We start from the raw sequence: 19,897 nt of genomic DNA, 5'->3' as shown, positions 1-19,897 counted from the left end.
CTCCCTCGGCCAATAAAGCGAGATGAGCGCCACAACCCCAGAGTTGGCCACGACTGGACCTATGGTCAGGGGTCCCTTTACCTTTACATAACAGATTTGCACATATGATAGAGGAGAACAGAGGAGGCTCTGGAAACCCTAAATGCAACGGTTACTCCAGGCCCACATTTTCAGAATGCAAATAGCAGCTTCAGTTGGGGAGGGACAAATGACTGATAATTGACAGAATTTCAGCACGCAGGGAAGAGGAGTTTAACCCTTTCCACCCCTGCTGTGCTCCTGTTGGGAATTGCTCCTTGAATTGGGAGGAAAGCCCCATTGGGAAGCTTCATAGTAATGTTGAAAATGTTGAACTTCTTAAATTAAGCGCAGTTCTTGTCCTGATTGAAACAGGTAAGTGGCCAAGAATATGCAGCAAGCCAAAAATTTCCTCCTTGCTCCCATTCATTCTTTGTAGAGCCAATGTGGTTAAGAATATGAGACTGTGAAGACCTTTATTCAATTCTCCACTCAACCATGAACCTGGGATCAGTTATTGTCTCTCAGCCTAACCCACCTCGCCAAATTGTTGTAAGGATAAAATGGGTGACACAGAACCACATGCAGACCACTCTGAGCTGTGCAGAGGAAGGATAGGATATAATTGCAATAAATCAATGGAAAGGCCATTGCATTCAAGTATCTGCATTTCAGACCTGGTCTTATTAGATCTGCTACTTCCTAGGCTTCCTTCACTGCCTTTATTATTCCAGCCTTTTGATTTTATGTTGCTCTGAGACCTCAATTAGGCCAGTACTTCACTGTGCTAAGCATTGTAATGACACATAATAAACTTTAATTATTCCCCGGCCCTCAAGCGCTTACTGTCGTATAAACAACAAAGCAGGTGGGTGAACAAATGAAATGAGGGCATGGAAAGGAGATTAACAATATAAGCAGGTATCTGTTGTGTACATAACAATGCAGATGTACGTGAAAAGAATGGGGTAGATATTTGGTCAAGGATGGTAGCTGAGCAAGTGCAAGAGGACTATTTTCAGGTTTCTGCATAAGCTATTGAAAGTTGGCTGTGTTCTGCTGGGTTTGGGAGCATGGCCGGTCCTACCATTCTGCAGAGTGATGTGGCCACCTCATGCAATAGTTAGGCAGAGGTGCTGAAAGACAGATCTTTGTGTGTTCCACGCGGCCTGCTCTGCAGCCTCTAAGCCAGCCTCCCACTATTGGGTGCAGTGGAGGCACTGTCTCATTGCTCGTGCTTCCAATTAAGATTCCACTGCATGTCTGATGACTTGTGAAATGGGGAAGGGAATGGGGAAGGGATGCCATTTTGGCCTTCACCTCAAGGTGCCACATGTCTTCAATGTATTCACACTGAACCTTATCAAGTGTTTTAATACCAGTGAATGGGGCTGAATGGGGCTGAATAATCTCCAGAACTCTCCCCCTGCTTCAAAATTTGACTCAGTTTCCCAGCTATAGCATTGTTTACCACAATGGTTCCATTTTAGGAGATACACTGTAGAATATTCAGAGTAGAATATTGAGAATATCTAGAGCCCAGAAGACTGGTAATAGCTTATTGAGCCTTAGCTTCTCTGAAAGGAAGGCTTGAGTTATATGTTCACCTCCCAATGAGGCATAACATACATAGAAGCCTCCCAGAGCCTGTAGATGACTCTCTGTCTTGACATCTTTGATGCCTGACACTCAAAGTCGGAGATCCCCCTTGTGGTCTTGGTGAGTAAAGGGCTTCAGCTGTTCACTAACCAACTAATAGGTGCCTTGCTTTTATTTTTAAGGATGGAAGTAGACAATTGCTCCCCAGTTTTCCTTTCTTGTCCTATCTGACATTGGTTGCTTTTCCCTACTCTTCTCCTTCCCAACTGCAGGCAGGAGATGTCAACAAAAGAGAGAACAAGGAAGGAAAACAGTCAGGGAGTGACTTCCTTGATCTTCTCTGCAAGAAAAAGCAAGGTACTGCCAGAGGATGAGTGAGTAGCAGCTCTCGCCCTCCCAGAAACTGGGGCCAGGTGAAATCTAGAAGCGGGCTCACCTGTGCCAGGTGTCTGTAGTGGCTGTTGGAACCAGTGGTTGCTATAGGCTCTTGAAGGTTTCTGTCCCTGTTCTGGCTCATTAAGGAAGCTGTTGCATGAGGCAGAGTCTGCAGCATTATAGATTTTCTATCATGGCAGGCATAGGATTTTGCCACATACCCAGTAACATGTTAGGGGAGAACAGCAGTGTGTTGGGTCTGTTAATGTGTAGTTGCTATTGACAGAACTAGCACATTTGTGTCATCTACCACATATAATGAAGAATGATGGAAAAATAAATACAGAAAACAAAAAGTATTGGATTATCCATCCTCACTGGGTGTTTCCTCTCTCCCTTTTATATCTTCTTCTTCTTCTAATTGCAGAAAGTGGATGTCACCAGCAGGGCTGTGATGGAAATAATGGCCAGGACAACAGAATACCTTCAACCTAACCCAGGTAATTGTCCTTCTTTGGGAATCAGAGTGCATGTTGATTAAAAGTTCACTCACTTTTTTCCAGTGCTGCTTCAGATGGGCTTTTATCAAAAAACAACAGCAGAGTAGGAAATGATGTGTAGGAGAGATATTCTCTGTGCAAAGTATGACGTATATAGATGGTTTTAAGAGCTTTGTCATTACTGATGCATGGACACTGAATCTAAGGTGAGGAATTCACTGGCCTTTGTTGCCATACTTCTTGAATGTACATCAGTGCAAGGAACATCCTAATCTACACAGAAGGCTGTTCTGCTTTCCCCTTTTCAGCAAAGTCTCACTTCCACATGTTGACCAGAATCTCAACATTCAGGGCTCCTTTGTACAGTGAAAAGAAAAGACACCCGACACTGTCATCCTGAGCCCCCTTTGCCTTAGTTCTTAAGGTGCTCTTGTATGAGTGGAAGGTGCTTCAGCTAGGACAAGAGGAGCCTGGTATTTGTCAGTTCTGTCTTCCTCCTTAAGTGCCTTGTGCCCAATGCCTTCCTGTTCCCCAAAACTTGGGAATGGATTTTGAGGGCTACAGAGGAGGCGGTAGAGTCCTGCCATTTCAGCAAAATTCTGTTCCATAAGGAGAGTGGATGTTAGGAACCAAGCCATTGCCTACTCCGCCAGGGCCAGGGCCTTCTCAGTGATGGCTCCAGCCTGGTGGAATGCTCTGTCCCATGAGACCAGGGCCCTGCAGGATTGAACTTCCTTCCGCAGGGCCTGTAAGACAGAGCTATTCTGCCTGGCTTTCAATTTGAACTTAGCCTGATCTTTTATTCCCCTTCCTTCCCTCCCCTTCCCCTTTTTATGAAGATTACCCGCTCTGGGATCCCACAGCTAATTCTCCCCTGGTCTCCTCGCTGGCCCAAATAGGACTAATTTATCCTGCTAGCCCTGGTGATCATCTAATGTTTATTGGATGGGTTTTCTCCTAAACTGATTTTTGAATTCTGAATTTATTGTTATTCACATTTTATACTGTATTCTAAGCTGCTTTTTGTTTTACCAATCAGCGTATTTTTCGCTCTGTAAGACGCACCCGACCATAAGACGCACATAGTTTTTAGAGGAGAAAAACAAGAAACAAGAAAGCAACGCAAAGCCTCTTGAGCGAAGAGGGAGGAGCACTCCTGCTGTGCTCAAGAGGCTTTGCGTGGCTATCCCTGAAGCCAGAAGAGCAAGAGGGGGAAAGTGCGTCTTATAGAGCGAAAAATACGGTAAGTGTTTTACATTTGTTGTTAGCCACCCTGAGCCCATTTTTCTGAACTGGAAAGGGCGGGGTATAAATAAAAATGTATTATTTATTATTAATATTACTCTGACTGTCACTGACTGTCCACCTTCTCATCATGCCATAAAAGAAAAGAAGAGCCTGCAGGAGCAGGCCAATGGCCAGTCTAGTCCATCCTCCTGTTCCCACAATGACAGACGAAATTCCTGCAAGCTGGTCATGAGCTCAACAGCACTCTGCCCACCTGCGATTCCCAGAAAATGGGCATTTGGAGCTAGAATGCCTCTGACAGCATCGGTAGAGTCACTGTGACTAGTAGCCATGGATAAAATGTCAGGGATGGAATCTGGGGTCTTGTGTGTGCTCTTGGTCTGCCTGTATCTCTCACTGCATGTTTATCACTATGTGCAGATGTGGTAGGGAGACAATGCTGAGTCTGGTTTCTTGGTGTGTTTGTGGATTGTATGCTGTGCTCGTACACATGCATTCAGAAGATGGGAAATACTTCTCAGAAATAGGTAATGGTTTTTGTCCTTCATGGTGGAAGAAGCCTGGGAAAGTATGGTCTCACTAGTTATAGTCTGCAGAGTCATTCTGTGCGTAATAGCTGTGGTTACAGGTGAAGTCTAACTGCATTGTGTCCCTAGGCTACTGAATACACCCACTTCTGTTCCAGTCAGTGCTCTTGAATTGTGCCAGCTGCTAAATGAGGCAAGAAGCTCTGACGTCCTGTTGAAAACACTTTAGATTCAAAGGGCAAACCGCAGGTTGAAAATCTTAAGCAACATAGTCTCCTCACATCCTGGTATTGACCCAGAACTCTGATGTGTATTGAATTAAAACATTGCTTATTTGCAAGGTGTTGACATCTGGTTCCATATCAGAGCGTTTGGTAAAAATGGAATGGATGGAAATCAAACTTTGAAATATTTCTTGGCTACGCAAGTGATGTTGGTTCTTTTCAGTTGTTACCAACATGCATTGAGTTTCAGACAGTGGGGTGTCTGAAAAGGGGGTCCTGGGCACATACAGTGTATGCATATAGGAACTTCGTGTATTCTGGATCTCTCATGGTGCAGAGTTCCAGTCAGATTAAGCACCTGCGGAAAGAGGCAGGGGCACTGGGGAGGGGCAATGTCTGGTTTGGGACAAACTTCTTTATGAAAATAGACACCATTTCCAATCCAGCCTTCATCTGAAGACTGCAAGGGGGTTGTGCAACAGTTTGACTGTTTCGTTGTTCCCCGCGGGGTTCAAGGTTTCAAGAGGACTGGAAAAGATTTAGTGAGCCCGGAAAGGATTTGCAGCGGAACAAACAGAGTGCAATGGCGCAAACCATTACTTGCCATCCTGCACTCCACCGGTATCATTATAGTGTTCTGTTTCCCACTCTGAGCAACAGAATTCTGATGATTTCCCCTGCCATCTCGTGGGTTTGGTTGCGATATATACGTTATGTGTTAGTGAGCAATTTGTGCTGCAGAGGCACCACAGCCAAAACACATTTTCATAGATGAGTCACCGAGATAATAAGGTTTGCTTCCTAGGATAGGTTTTGTACTCTGAGACAGATACCCAGCTACAAAATGTATGCGTCATGCATCCACAACGGAGGAGTTGTGTGCATGCATAAATTACTCCAGGTCCCTTTACAGTCCATGTGAGTGTGGCTTCATATCTTTCCCGGTTGCAGCTGGCATATATTTTAAGGCGGGGAAACACATATCCATGCTCCTCTCATTACTGATGTGCTATGAGGATCTTTTGTGCATTCAGAAAGTCTCTTGAGCTACAGCTTCCTTGGAACCACGTAGAAAGAGTGAGTGGGTTAAGCTTATTACGACTGTCTGCTGTCCAGTGTGCTGATAGTTGTAGTGCCAGGCATTGGGGGTGGGAAAGCAGGCAGTCTGCTCACTTGATACAGAGCTTTAGAGGAAAGAAGGAAGCAAACAGTGCTGTCTCTCTTCCCTGCTGCCCAAGGCACCCATGTAGGCAGAAGAATCATAGAAAGAGAACCTTTCTTTGATATGAGTTTTTGCTGTTGTTACTGATATTAACTGATATTACAGTGGTACCTCAGGTTACAGATGCTTCAGGTTACAGACTCCGCTAACCCAGAAATAGTACCTCGGGTTAAGAACTTTGCTTCAGGATGAAAACAGAAATTGCGGGGCGGCAGCGGGAGGCCCCATTAGCTAAAGCGGCACCTCAGGTTAAGAACAGTTTCAGGTTAAGAACGGACCTCCAGAACGAATTAAGTTCTTAACCTGAGGTACCACTGCACTGATATTAACTTTTTGTATCATTATTTTTGTGTGGAAGTTGTTCAGTTTGGTTATGTAGTTCTTAATGTGTTTTATTTGTTTTTATGACTACTTTGGGATGCGGGTGGTGCCGTGGGTTAAACCACAGAGCCTAGGACTTGCTGATCAGAAGGTCGGCGGTTTGAATCCCCGTGATGGGGTGAGCTCCCGTTGCTCAGTCCCTGCTCCTGCCAACCTAGCAGTTTGAAAGCACGTCAAAGTGCAAGTAGATAAATAGGTACCGCTCTGGCGGGAAGGTAAACGGTGTTTCTGTGTGCTGCTCTGGTTCGCCAAAAGCGGCTTAGTCATGCAGGGCACATGACCCGGAAGCTGTACGCCGGCTCCCTCGGCCAATAAAGCGAGATGAGCGCCGCAACCCCAGAGTCGGCCACAACTGGACCTAACGGTCAGGGGTCCCTTTACCTTTACCTTATGACTACTTTGCTATGTTTGTGATCATGTAAATCTTTTCATATTGTAAGCCGCCTTGAGCATTGTTTTAGCTGTGGAAAGGTGGCATACAAATAAAAAATGATGATCATGATCATGAACCTACTCAAGTGATGCTGGCACAAAACCCCCACACATGCACTAAGTAAAATAACATAAGCTTCACCACCCCACCACCCCTCTCTCTCCCGTCCCCTCCTCTTTTCTTACCAACCCTATACTGCCTATCACACAAATGTCTCACAACAAATGTAACTGAGCTGTAGAAAACACAACCTGAAGAAAGAGACAACACATGTGCTTTTGTAAATAATAATAAAATAATAAAATTTTATTTATATCCCGCCCTCCCCAACCAAAGCCGGGCTCAGAGTGGCTAACAACAGTAAAAGTAACACAGTTTACATAAAATCACAATCAATTAATTGAAATACATTCTAAAATCAATTCAATTCTAAAATCAATTCAGAGTCAAATTAATGGCAACCACTGGGCTAGAGTTCTATGAGGATTACAGAAGGAGAGAGGGGGTCAGACTGTGGCAAATCTTGGAGTAAATGGAGTTTCACCATGGCTGAAGAACTCACTGGGAGAACTCTTTTTAAAATTATTATTCTGTCTTTGGTCTGTGTTGTCACCTTTTCTTGGGTTAATTAGCTTGTTTGCTTGCTTGCAGCTTCCAGAGCTAGACTCAACATGCTCAACACTATGTCCAAAATCAGAGGCCAGGAGAAAGGACCAGGTTACCAACAGGCGGAGGCCCTGTTAGCAGATGCGATGCTGAAGTTTGGAAAAGAACTTGGAGACGAATGCAACTTTGGTAATGTGATTTTTAAAATCCGCACTGTAAGATACCTCTGGCTGGACCTTCTCGGGGTTAGGCCTCCAGAGGTGGCACAAAAATGGCAAAACCTGATTATGCCACATTTTATTTATTTTAAAAAAATTATGTCCTGATTTTTGAGAGAAGTTCCCCACAAAGTGGCTCACAACAAGATTTAAAATCACAACATACCACACATTTATTCAGGCAGATTTTTCCCATGTGGGAGGGCCAGGACTAAGCACATGCAGAGAACCCTCATGCAAAATGTGGAGCTGCAGCCACAATTTGCTTTGAATCTCTGCATCTGTTTTGCCAAATTGTTCTTTTATGAATTAAATGTTCATAACTGGACCTTTGGAGAATAGTTTGTATCAGACGCAAGCTCCCAGTACAAAAATTCAACAACACGCCATATGTAGGGTTGCCATATTTCAAAAAGTAAAAACCAAGATACCCCAAATGTTTTTGAGCTTTTAAAAGGAAAACCCTAAAGTTGTTGAGCCAAAACATTCGATTTTTCAATTGACTTGCCTAAGATCCAGGACAAAGCGGATATTCCTCCCAGACTTCAATACCGCTTATTTTCTGACAGTTAAACATTTGGGGCTGTTTCACACAAAGGCTAATTATACAGAATATACACTGCTGGGCATAGTAGCAACCCTTGGGCTCATGTAATTTTCTCTAGCATGCACAGATAACCTTCAGTCTGAACTAGGGCTTACAGGCACAAGTGCTTTTAATATCTACTTTTTAATCTACAGTGGTGCCCCGCAAGACGAATGCCTCACAAGATGGAAAACTTGCTAGACGAAAGAGTTTTCCGTTTTGGAGGTGCTTCGCAAAATGAATCTCCTATGGGCTTGCTTCGCAAGACGAAAATGTCTTGCGAGTTCCTGCGGGTTTTTCCCCCTCCCCCCCTTTTTCTAAGCTGCTAAGCCGCTTATCAGCTGATCCGATAAGCTGATAAGCCGCTAAAAGCCGCTAATAGCGCTAATAGCGCTAACCCGCTAATCCGTCAATGGGCTTGCTTCGCAAGACGAAAAAACCGTTAGACGAAGAGAATCACAGAACGGATTCTTTTCGTCTTGCAAGGCACCACTGTACTATCTTGCTTTCATGAGATGTCCACTGAAAAGGGATGCCCTGATCCTATGAGCATTGTCTACTCACATAAGCATAGATAGATAGTTATAGATAGACAGAGAGACAGATAGATAATAGCTAGCTAGCTAGAGATAGATAGATGATGGATAGATAGATAGATAAATAGATAGATAGATAGATAGATAGATGATAGATGATAGATAGATAGATAGATAGATAGATAGATAGATAGATAGATAGATGATAGATAATAGATAGATAGATAGATGATAGATAGATAGATAGATAGATAGATAGATAGATAGATAGATAGATAGATAGATAGATAGATAGATAGATGATAGACATAGCTAGCTAGCTAGCTAGCTAGCTAGATAGATAGATAGATAGATGATAGATAGATAGATAGATGATAGATAGATATAGATAGGCTTTTTCACATCCTGCCATGCTTATAAGCTTTTGTTTCTAATCTTCTTAGCTGCACTAGAGCCCGATTTCCACACTAGAAGTGTGGAAAACTATTGATTTTTACAAATAAACAAATTAATGGCTGGTATTCCCCAGGCTGGGTCTGAATGAGGCCAACATAGCAGACAACCAATGGTCATCTGGGAGGGAGTTGCATGATTATGTGCCATGATACAGAAGTTCTGTTGCCTAGAATGCCTTTAGTGATATTCAACATTAGTTGTACATTAGAATGATTGAAATCAGTGGATTAAATCCAGCGGTTTCAGTGGGTCTATTTGCGTATGATTAATGCTGGTTTTCACCCCTGTGTTTTTGATTCCTGAGAAATTACTGCGCTTAGGAACCGTGCTTAGAATTTTATTTCTGTAATGAACTTCTCAATACTTGCCCTGCTCTATGTTGATGTGGAAGCACAGTCTTTATTTCTTCATCAAGATTAAGTAAACTCTTCTTCCATTTCTTCAGGCCCAGCTCTCGGTGACGTTGGGGAAGCAATGAGGGAACTTTCTGAGGTGAAAGATTCTTTGGACATTGATGTGAAACAGAATTTTATTGATCCCCTTCAAAACCTTCATGACAAAGATCTGAGAGAAATACAGGTAATTTGCTGAGAAATTAACTGGCCATTGCAAGATACACAGCAGAACCATTGCTCTGTAGCTCCTCCTTTCTATTCCACATAATACAGGATACCAGGATAGAGAAACCAAGGGGTGAGGTCAGTGCAGTGCACATGCACATGCACTGGCGGGAGACCTGATTGGATCTGTTGGTATGCTTGCACTGTATTCACCTTACCTCTGCCCTGCTCCATATCTGTAATTTAATTGTGTGTGTGTGTACGTACACACACACACACACACACACACACACACAATATTTTCTATCTATCTATCCTATCTATCTATCCTATGTATCTATCCTATGTATCTATCTATCATCTATCATCTATCATCTATGGCCTAGGACCCTCGTACCTACGGGACCGCCTCTCCCGGTATGCCCCACAGAGAGCCTCAAGGTCCATAAATAGCAACACCCTAGTGGTCCCGGGCCCTAAGGAAGTTAGATTAGCCTCAACCAGAGCCAGGGCCTTTTCAACACCGGCTCCGGCCTGGTGGAACGCTCTGCCTCATGGGACCAGGGCCCTTCAGGATCTGATTTCTTTCCGCAGGGCCTGTAAGACAGAGTTGTTCTGCCTGGCCTTTGGCTTGGAGCCAATTTGATTCCCTCACCCTCTTTCTTTTTTCTTTCTCCTCCTGTGATGAGGCTACATTTTAATATTTTAATGTTTCTATATTTTAATGTTGTATTTTAATCTTGTTTTTAAGTTGTATTCATTCAGCTTGTTTTTATATTGCTTGTTAGCCGCCCTGAGCCCAGCCTTGGCTGGGGAGGGCGGGGTAATAATAATAATAATAATAATAATAATAATAATAATAATAATAATAATATCTATCTATAATCTATCTATCATCACCTATCTCTATCTTAGAAGAAGGAGTAGTTAAATGGTGGTCATACCAATATATAACATTGCTCAGCTAATTTTAACTCTGCAATCCTATGTATGTTTATTCAGAAGTGAATCTTCAACGGGATGACCCCCAGGTAAGTGCATAGCACTGGATCCAACCCTTTATGCAGTGCAGCACAGGGAGAATGTACTTAAAAGTGGAAGCAAGGATTCCAAGAATAGAAATCACTCCCAGCGGCAAGTTCCTACTCCAAAGTCAAAACTAAGAGAACATTCCCTGGTGGCCAGTGTTGCGGTCCTCATCTACATGATAGCATCTTCCCCAGCAGGCTGAGAATTGTAGTTCTGTTCAGACACTGGTGTTTGGATACAGGCATCTGCAAGCTCACTCAGAGCTCCAGCTCTAATTGACTGAAGAGCACTTGAAAAAATGTTTTATTTGTAAAATTATTACAGTGGTGCCTCGCAAGACGAAAAGAATCCGTTCTGTGATTCTCTTTGTCTAGCGGTTTTTTCGTCTTGCGAAGCAAGCCCATTGAAGGATTAGTGGATCAGCGCTATTAGCGGCTTTTAGCGGCTTAGCTGCTGATCGGATCAGCTGATAAGCGGCTTAGCGGCTTAGAAAAAGGGGGGGGAGGGGAAAAAACAGCAGGAACTCGCAAGACATTGTCGTCTTGCGAAGCAAGCCCATAGGAAATTCGTTTTGCGAAGCACCTCCAAAACGGAAAACTCTTTCGTCTAGCGACTTTTCTGTCTTGCGAGGCATTCGTCTTGCGGGACACCACTGTATTTTTATTTTAGATATTCCTAAACTGTCCTTTGGGATGCGGGTGGCACTGTGGGTTAAACCACAGAGCCTAGGACTTGTTGATCAGAAGGTCGGTGGTTCGAATCCCCACGACAGGGTGAGCTCCTGTTGCTCGGTCCCTGCTCCTGCCAACCTAGCAACCTCCTGCCAAAAACCACTTAATTTTGATAAAGCAGCATACACAGGGGGATGCGGGTGGCACTGTGGGTTAAACCACAGAGCCTAGGACTTGTTGATCAGAAGGTCGGTGGTTCGAATCCCCGCGACAGGGTGAGCTCCCGTTGCTCTGTCCCTGCTCCTGCCAACCTAGCAGTTCGAAAGCACATCAAAGTGCAAGTAGATAAATAGGTACCACTCCGGCGGGAAGGTAAATGGTGTTTCCTTGTGCTGCTCTGGTTCACCAGAAGCGGCTTAGTCATGCTGGCCACATGACCCGGAAGCTGTACGGCAGCTCCCTAGGCCAATAAAGCGAGATGAGCTCCGCAACCCCAGAGTCGTTCGCGACTGGACCCAGCGGTCAGGGGTCCCTTTGCCTAAACTGTCCTTTAATTTAGTGGGCTGTAAGTACACCTTAGGCAAATGAAAGGTTGTTTATATCACAGCTTTCAAAAAAACCACGAAAAAACCCCACAACCATCCACAGATTAAAAACAAATAAACCCAAAGAGCAATAGGAAAGCAACAGCAGCAGAAGACACCAGTCATGTTACCATCTCTTAACTTTCTGCCAATTTTTATTTTTTTTAAAGGCTAATAAGCTCCCTAGAACTGGGCAGTGAAGTAGCTTGGCAGGATTGCCTCCATAATTGTGGCCCATATCCACCATTTTTGCTAGCAGATGGCAGGGTTTAAAGGTTGTGCGGCAAAGAAATTCAATGCAGCAGTTGCGCTAGTGGAAGTTTGTTGTGCAACAGCCAATGTTTATTGTGCAATTTGTTTCACAGCAATGCCTGGTAAAGTACTTATGTTTTCCCTTGTCCAACAATGTTTCGCCAGCGCAACAAGAACATCACTAATCAACTTTAACTTTGTGCTACATTGGATGCACTCTCAGCTCCCTCTGCAGTGAAGTCTTGTGCAGTACTGCTTTCTTCAAGGACTGCAAATTTGATGGAATTTCCTGTCAGTATAAACACCTACTTATTGTTTTAATTGTGGTAGGAGGGTAGCCACTGAAATGCTGTACAATCAACAAAATAAAACAAGGGTGATCTCGGAGTACCACTTTTCCTGATGATCTCTAGAGCCTGGAAAGGCCACATTCTTGTGATAAACATAGTTTCTGATGTAGTTGGTAGTTGTCAAAATTCAAGGAAGCAGTGTGTGGTCCTTGAATAAATAAGGATGTAATTAAGATGCACAGTTGGTCTTGAATTCACTGTGAAGCTTTCCTATCCACTACAGTGTTATGTCTGGAGTTGGGATTCTAGAATAATAGGCAGGGAGGATTCTAGAAGGCAGCATCTGATTGGCAGTGGAGCCGTCCAATCCGGCTCCAGAAGGGAAGTTTGAACTAACCTATCAGGTGTGACCTAGGGTGTGGTTACATGATATATAGCCTGGGTCTGGCAGGGACTACAAGCCAGGCTACACCCTGACTGTTTTTATCCGACTACCTGAAATAAACTGAAGCCTTTCTCTGAGTATATTTCATACAGTGAGACAAAAATCAGGTTGCAAGCTAAAATTGCTTGGTTTTTTTAATATAAAAAAAATAAGTTGCATATTTAGGCAAATAATGTTCTATTAAAAAATATGACTGTGTGGTTCTCCTATTCTATGTATTTTGGCCTTCACTCACTCTGATAGGGTAGTTTCACATCTAAACAGCTACCAACTATGACTTCTGCCCTTTATCTGCAATATGAGCAGCATACGGACTTGATTCTACAGCAGAATTTGTGGGTACTTAGTCAACTCATTCCATATAAGTTTGAATGTATAGTCTTTATTTAGTCCACTGCGTTTGTAAGGCAGAGGCGAGGACTTGCAGAATCTCTCTCCACCCTTTCCCCCTCTTCAGCATCACCTTAAAAAATTGGAGGGCAGACGCCTGGATTTCGATTACAAGAAGAAAAGGCAAGGCAAAATCCCAGATGAAGAACTCCGTGCGGCTCTGGAGAAGTTTGATGAGTCAAAGGAAGTTGCTGAGTTGAGCATGTTTAATCTGCTAGAAATGGATGTGAGCAAATCTCTTATCTCCTTGGAATGTGTTGTAGTATTGACATGTTTGTTGGCAGTTTAACGACTTTTTAAACGAGTAGAAAAACAAAATAAAAGAACTGAGTTTTGTGTTCATGTTTCCTAGACTCTCTTCCATGAATATGCATCATCGTATTTCTTAAATCAACAGAGCAAGCATGCACAATAATAATGTTTTATTTGTGTGCAAGCTAGTCTGTGTATGGACTCTTAACATAAGAAGCACCTTTCTGCCCCGGGCCAACGTCTATCTAGCCCTCCTTCCAGAACCCAGCTGGAATCGAATGATTCTTTCTCCAAAAATGCCCAATACTGATTGACCAGTCTGCCACTGGTATACCAATGGTTCTGCCCATTTCCTGCTGAAGTGAGCTCCTAACACAAGTCTACATACATTTATGTTCACTTTGGCTCGCCAGTCCAATACAGATAATACTTTATCCACTGTTTCTTGCATGTTGGAGTGTTAGTGCCTTTACGAAAGCTCTTTGAATAAGCCGCACGACAATAATCAACACACGTTTTCAATATCTCTCTTTTTCAGATCGAGCAAGTGAGCCAGCTATCTGCCCTTGTACAAGCCCAACTGGAGTACCACAGGCAAGCCACACAGATCCTCCAGCAAGTTAGTTCCAAGTTGGAAGAGAGGTAGCTAAATATTTCTGATGTTCTTAAAAAAGGGGGGTGGGGATCTGAGGCTTAATATATGTTTCAATTTGTGTACAGTGGTGCCCCGCAAGACGAATGCCTCGCAAGATGGAAAACTCGCTAGACGAAAGAGTTTTCCATTTTGGAGGTGCTTCGCTAGGCGAATTTCCTATGGGCTTGCTTCACAAGACGACGATGTCTTGCGAGTTCCTGCGGGGTTTTTTTCCCCTTCCCCCCCTTTTCTAAGCCGCTAAGCCGCTTATCAGCTGATCCGATCAGCCGATAAGCCGCTAAAAGCCGCTAAAAGCTGCTAATAGCGCTAATAGCGCTAATCCGCTAATCTGTCAATGGGCTTGCTTCGCAAGACGAAAAAACCGCTAGACAAAGAGAATCACAGAACGGATTCTTTTCGTCTTGCGAGGCACCACTGTATATTGTCTGTGCAAACATGTCAGCAGTGCTGAACCAGAAAAAACAGGCTTGAAATTGTATTGTTGATCTGTTCAGTCTTTTAACACATAAATTAAATCCCATTGGTTGCAGCCACCAGGAAGTAAGATGTGTAAGTGTAACTTAGGGGTGGAGCATGTTATATTTTGCAGCAGGCACTCAATCAAAAACATCCTCATTGTGATGAGGTCTCTACCACCATCACCATCCCTAGCCTTACTAGTATTCGCACAGTTGCTCCCATGCCAGTAAAAGAACAGATACAGATGGATTGAAATGTTACTTCTAAAGACTGGTGGTGGGGTTAGTTCCCTTTTTTCATTCTGAAGTCATGCGTACCGATTTCAGGTGTTGCAAAGCTTGGAGGTGGCTTCTTTGCTTGTTTTAAATTCTGTAAGTTGTTGACAGGAAGATTTTGGAGCTACCTAATACACTTTTACTCAACTATATATAGTCTTTCTACTGTTGACTTTAAGCACCTTGGACAAGTCCAGTCTGTTGCATTCTATCAACGGAGAGTTCAATATATTCAGTGAGCCGGGGAATCTGCATAGCTTCAGTTCCACTGCAAATGTGACCTCAAACCGCAGAACATGACAGCTTTGCAGAAACACAGCTTTCCTGAGGTCTTTTGCAATCAGACCTTCCAGGAAAAGGTACAAAAGGATCTACTATGATGAAGGGTTATAATCAGTGCTATTTTTCTAGAAAAAGAGGTACCAGAGCTCATCATGAACTTCTCTCTTGTTCTTTTAGAATGGCAATGGTGCTCACCTGAGAGGTGCAGGAGCTGAGCTCTGGTGAGCTCCGGCTGAAAAAAGCCCTGGTTATAAATATACCAAAACAAAACAAAACAAAACAAAACAAAATATCTAAGAGACTCTAGTTTATTCAGAATTCAAGGGAAACTTTTTGTCTTTCATTAGTCTTGGTGCTTACGATTTGCTGATGAATTGCTTGCTCAGGATTTGCTTATCTTCTGGCAGGATAAAAGATGCCTCAGTTCAGCCCAGAAGAGAGTATCAGCCAAAGCCCCGCATGAGTTTGGACTTCTCTGAAAACAATCAGCACAATGGAGGGCTCTCTAATGCCACCACTCCCAAGCCCTCAAGTAAGAGAAGGTGGAAAGGAGGGGTGGGGAACATATGATAGTAAAGTCTCTCTGGGGGTTGCTCCGAAAATTATACTAAACAAGGACAAACGCTGGCATGAGCGACTCCTGCAATAGCATTTTCAGTTTCTGGCTAGGAATGCCCAAAGGATGAATTCTGTAGAAAGATGCATGGGCACACCTAACATAATTCACCATGGAAGAAATGCACAGACTTTCGCCCTTGGATATGAGACAAGGAGCATTGAAAAGCAGGGGCATCTGTCAGCGTAATTCATTGGTTGATCTGTCATACATTTATATTTTTCCTACTGTTCCTCCAAAAAGACAAAGCTGGCGCACATGACATTATCTCCTTTTATTCTCACAGTACGAATGAATGAATATTTATTTGCGCCAGCCATCGGCCATAGCAATAAAACAACAATACGATATACAAAGAATTTAAAAAGTCAATTTTATAAAATACATATTAGGGTTTTTAATCAATAGTCAAATAGTGGATCTTATTCGAATTGTCCCAGCTGAAAACCTTGCAGCCTTTGCTGTCACCTGCTCATCTTGATCTGCCAAGAGAAAGGACACTGGGGCAGTGGCTGGGCGACCCGGAATGGACAATAAAAGAGGGGTGATAATCTCATTCCTCAAGTCTTTATAAAGGGTGCAAGCCAGAAGGGCATGCACCACCGATTCAGTGCTGCCATCTCCACAGGGACATAAGCGTTTTTCATGTGGAATCTGTTGGAATCGTCCCTCAAATACAGCCAAGGTCAATACATTCAATCTTGCGAGAGTAAAGGCACGTCTATATTTTAGAATTGCTAGGTTATTTAGATTGTTTAGAGTGCCAGAGAGTCGAGATGGGAAGGTGGGAAATAGTTATACCATGGGCAAAATTTCCTTATCGTGGCCAAGTTATTCTGATGCTCAATGTCATTTAGGCGCTGACAGGTTGTGAGGTTGCAATGCCTAAAGCATTCCTCCATGTGTTGCTGATCCAATGCCATTGGTAGATTTACCAACCCAACTGGCAGCAAAGACAGAAAATGGTGGTGGCTCCCCAAAGAGGGGCCCATGCTTACCTTCATAATCTGTGTTGACCAAAGACCTCCTGACTCCACCCCAGCTCATTCAGTATAAAATGTGGTCCTGGTACTGGGTGCAAACCATTGAATATGTCTAGGCTGAGATATGCAATTCTTGGTCTGAGGACATGATCTAGACCACAGGCCAGTTTCCCTCAAGATGCCCACCATGCTCCTTTTAAATAAATAATTTTAAAAAACCAAGTGTTCCTATGAAGCAAAAATTAAAAACTCAGTTGGCACAGTGTTGGGGTGCATTTGTGCATGCTTCCTGTGAGGTGTGGATCTCTGTGTGGGTTGCCCCACTTGATTTTGTCTACACCCATTTCTGGTACGGTACCCTCAGAGGGCCACCAAATAAAGTTAGCTACTCCTGGCACAAGGGACGTGGGTGGCGCTGTGGTCTAAACCACAGAGCCTAGGGCTTGCCGATCAGAAGGTCGGCGGTTCGAATCCCTGTGGCGGGGTGAGATCCCGTTGCTCTGTCCCAGCTCCTGCCAACCTAGCACTTTGAAAGCATGTCAAAGTGCAAGGAGATAAATAGCTACCGCTCTGGCAGGAAGGTAAACGGTGTTTCCGTGTGCTACTCTGGTTTGCCAGAAGCGGCTTAGTAATGCTGGCCACACGATCCAGAAGCTGTACGCCGGCTCCCTCGGCCAATAAAGCAAGATGAGTGCTGCAACCCCAGAGTTGGCCACGACTGAACCTAATGGTCAGGGGTCCCTTTACCTTTACCTTACTCCTGGCGCAAATGATTCCACACACTGGGAACCCTGGGCTCTCAGGTTTCCTGGTCATGCTTAGAAAATAGCAGCCAAATTGGGATGGCAGCACAGGGTTATGGAGGGGGATATGTCCTCCCATGTCCCAAACCTGTGCTATAACCAGACATTTATCAGCTAGTATGACTAATCTCCTCAGCCAGTCCAAGAGCCCATCAGGTCCAGCATTTTTTTTTATGCTGGACCAGATTTATTTATTTTTGCCATGTGTAGGGTACCTGGTTCCCCCCAGTTGTCACTGCCTACAGTGCCCACCATCCCTTGCCATGCTGGCTGGGGCTGATGAGGGCTGGAGGGCACCACATTGCCTACCCCTGACTTCTACCAGTATTGATTTCTTTCTCTGTCTCTAAGCGCCTTTGTTTCTGTTCCCCTCTCTTCCCTCCGCTTCCTCTGCAGATGTTCCCATGGACCAGCCGTGCTGTCGAGCTCTGTATGACTTCGATCCTGAAAACGAAGGGGAACTGGGTTTTAAAGAGGGTGATATCATTACCCTCACTAACCAGATTGACGAAAACTGGTATGAAGGGATGCTTCATGGCCAGTCGGGCTTTTTCCCTATTAATTACGTGGATATTCTCGTCGCTTTGCCTCATTAGGAGGGCTGAATCACCGTGTCTTAATCTCCCCCCTCCCTCGAGAAATAAATAAAACAGGTCATGTGTCGACACCACTGCTTTTTAAAAACAAAGCAATGAATACATAATATGGCTGCTTACTCCACATCACAAATACAAGCTGCGGTGGTGTTTTTTTCTTAAAACAAAAACAAAAAACCAGTCATTGGGCCCCCACAGACAATCCTTGGTTTTCGTGTTGTCATGCTACATCGTGGTGATGCGTGTTATCTTCTCCAGGCTGTGTGCCCAGGCACGTGGGATTTTCACGTTCACACACGCACGGTTGCCACAGAGCAATGTCTGCAGAATGATGGGGGGAGAAAGTGGCGGTAGGCAATTTGAGTCAGTCATAGTGTTGGGAATGGGGGATGCAGTTGAGTTAGCTGGGAAGAAAAGCCTGTCACCAGTCTACTGCCATTTTAGTTCTCCCATCGAAAGCGGGGAGCTGGGTAGCGCCCCTGATTGTTCCATCTTTCCCTTCCCAAATGTTGCGGTTTATGCGGGCCTAATATCGCTAACCAGCTTTTCATGTCGTTCTTCTCTTAAAAAGGAAAAAATAAAGGGGGAGGGGAAAGACAGAGTCCTGTCCTTGGAGAAACAGCATAGCGTATATTTCAGTTTCTCCACAGATGAATCGCCACTATTCTATACCCGCTGTTGGCGTAGAACCAGCTTTTATATACGCAATAGTTAAATAGAGGCCTGTGCAGTATCCAGGTTACCTTTTGAAACCATCCAAAGGCCAGGCCAGGAAAGTAAAGCGCCACAAGCCAATGTGGCTTTCCTCAGAAATGTTGGACATAACAACAACAACAACAACAACAACAACAACAACAACAACCTAATGCCAGCAGCAAATAGATGATGCTAGAAGAAAAACCTAAAGAAACAAACAAACACAACTGTTTCCACTTTGTGTAAAGTCTAGGCACAAAAAACAACAACCCCAATATTATTCTACATCTTCACTGAAAAATAATAATGAAAAGCAACTCACTTTATGTAATTTTTATTTTCATCTACCTTGTGTTCTTCGAACATCATTTGTGTATATTCTGCCCTCAATGAGGACTAAAAAACAAACAAAACAGAAGAATCTTTGTGCTGAGCAATTAAAGCGACATGTGGCTATATATGCAAAAACATTCAAGTTGATTTTTCCTCTCCAGAGTCGTCATATATATATATATATATATATATATATATATATATATATATACACCGTTCCGTATCCTACATTTTGTGTGTGCATAGTGATGTCTCTAGCTGATTCACTGTTCCTATTTTTGGTAACTGCTGTAAGAGTTTGTTTTAATTTGAGTTGCCCAGAGTTCTATTTATCTATCTACGTACATATATATTTCTATATGTACAGACTCTTCCTCCTGCACTGCTTTGGACGTGCCGCTTCAGTATTGGACCGTGTGAAACGACGGCAATCCTCCTGCTTTTAATGTATAAACTTATACCATGGAGAGCATTGTTATTTCAAATAAAAATTGACTAGTGGATTGACTAGTGAATGAGTGTGTGTGCTTTCCCCCACATATCATTGATTTGCTGTTTCTCTTGTTGTGCCAGCACAATCGCATTCTGTAGGTTAGGGCAGGGCGGCTTGGAGAGGGGGCTTGGGAGAGCTCTAGTAAAAATCTGGGGGATTTGCATGAGATCAACACCTGTTTCCGACTTGTCTAGCTATAGCAACAACTAACAACCCACCCACCCCAGTTTCCTTACCCTCCCAGAATCATTATTTTTTTTGGTTTTTTCGAAATACTTATGCGCCACCTTTTGCCAAAATCGGC

At 43.6% G+C, this 19,897-nt stretch overlaps 1 protein-coding gene across 3 annotated transcripts in view; it reads left to right on the top strand.

Annotated features, from left to right (window-relative positions):
- Nucleotides 1-19,615, top strand: part of SH3GL2 (SH3 domain containing GRB2 like 2, endophilin A1) — an 86,471-nt gene extending 66,856 nt beyond the window's left edge. For 2 of the 3 annotated variants that reach the window (XM_083482340.1, XM_083482339.1), the window contains 8 exons: nt 1,890-1,974; nt 2,420-2,492; nt 7,179-7,322; nt 9,375-9,508; nt 13,218-13,376; nt 13,941-14,044; nt 15,481-15,605; nt 17,872-19,615. In XM_083482340.1, coding sequence (XP_083338466.1) covers nt 1,890-1,974; nt 2,420-2,492; nt 7,179-7,322; nt 9,375-9,508; nt 13,218-13,376; nt 13,941-14,044; nt 15,481-15,605; nt 17,872-18,071 — 1,024 coding nt within the window. In that variant the 3' untranslated portion in view covers nt 18,072-19,615. The remainder of the gene's footprint in view (nt 1-1,889; nt 1,975-2,419; nt 2,493-7,178; nt 7,323-9,374; nt 9,509-13,217; nt 13,377-13,940; nt 14,045-15,480; nt 15,606-17,871) is intronic. The other variant, XM_083482338.1, reaches the window with a different exon arrangement.
- Nucleotides 19,616-19,897: the final 282 nt, after the last annotated feature.

The sequence above is a fragment of the Podarcis liolepis genome (assembly GCF_965112155.1).
Source record: "Podarcis liolepis genome assembly, chromosome: 17".
Taxonomy (NCBI): domain Eukaryota; kingdom Metazoa; phylum Chordata; class Lepidosauria; order Squamata; family Lacertidae; genus Podarcis; species Podarcis liolepis.
Note: the sequence above shows the minus strand (reverse complement) of the source record. Positions and strands in the feature narration are given on the sequence as shown.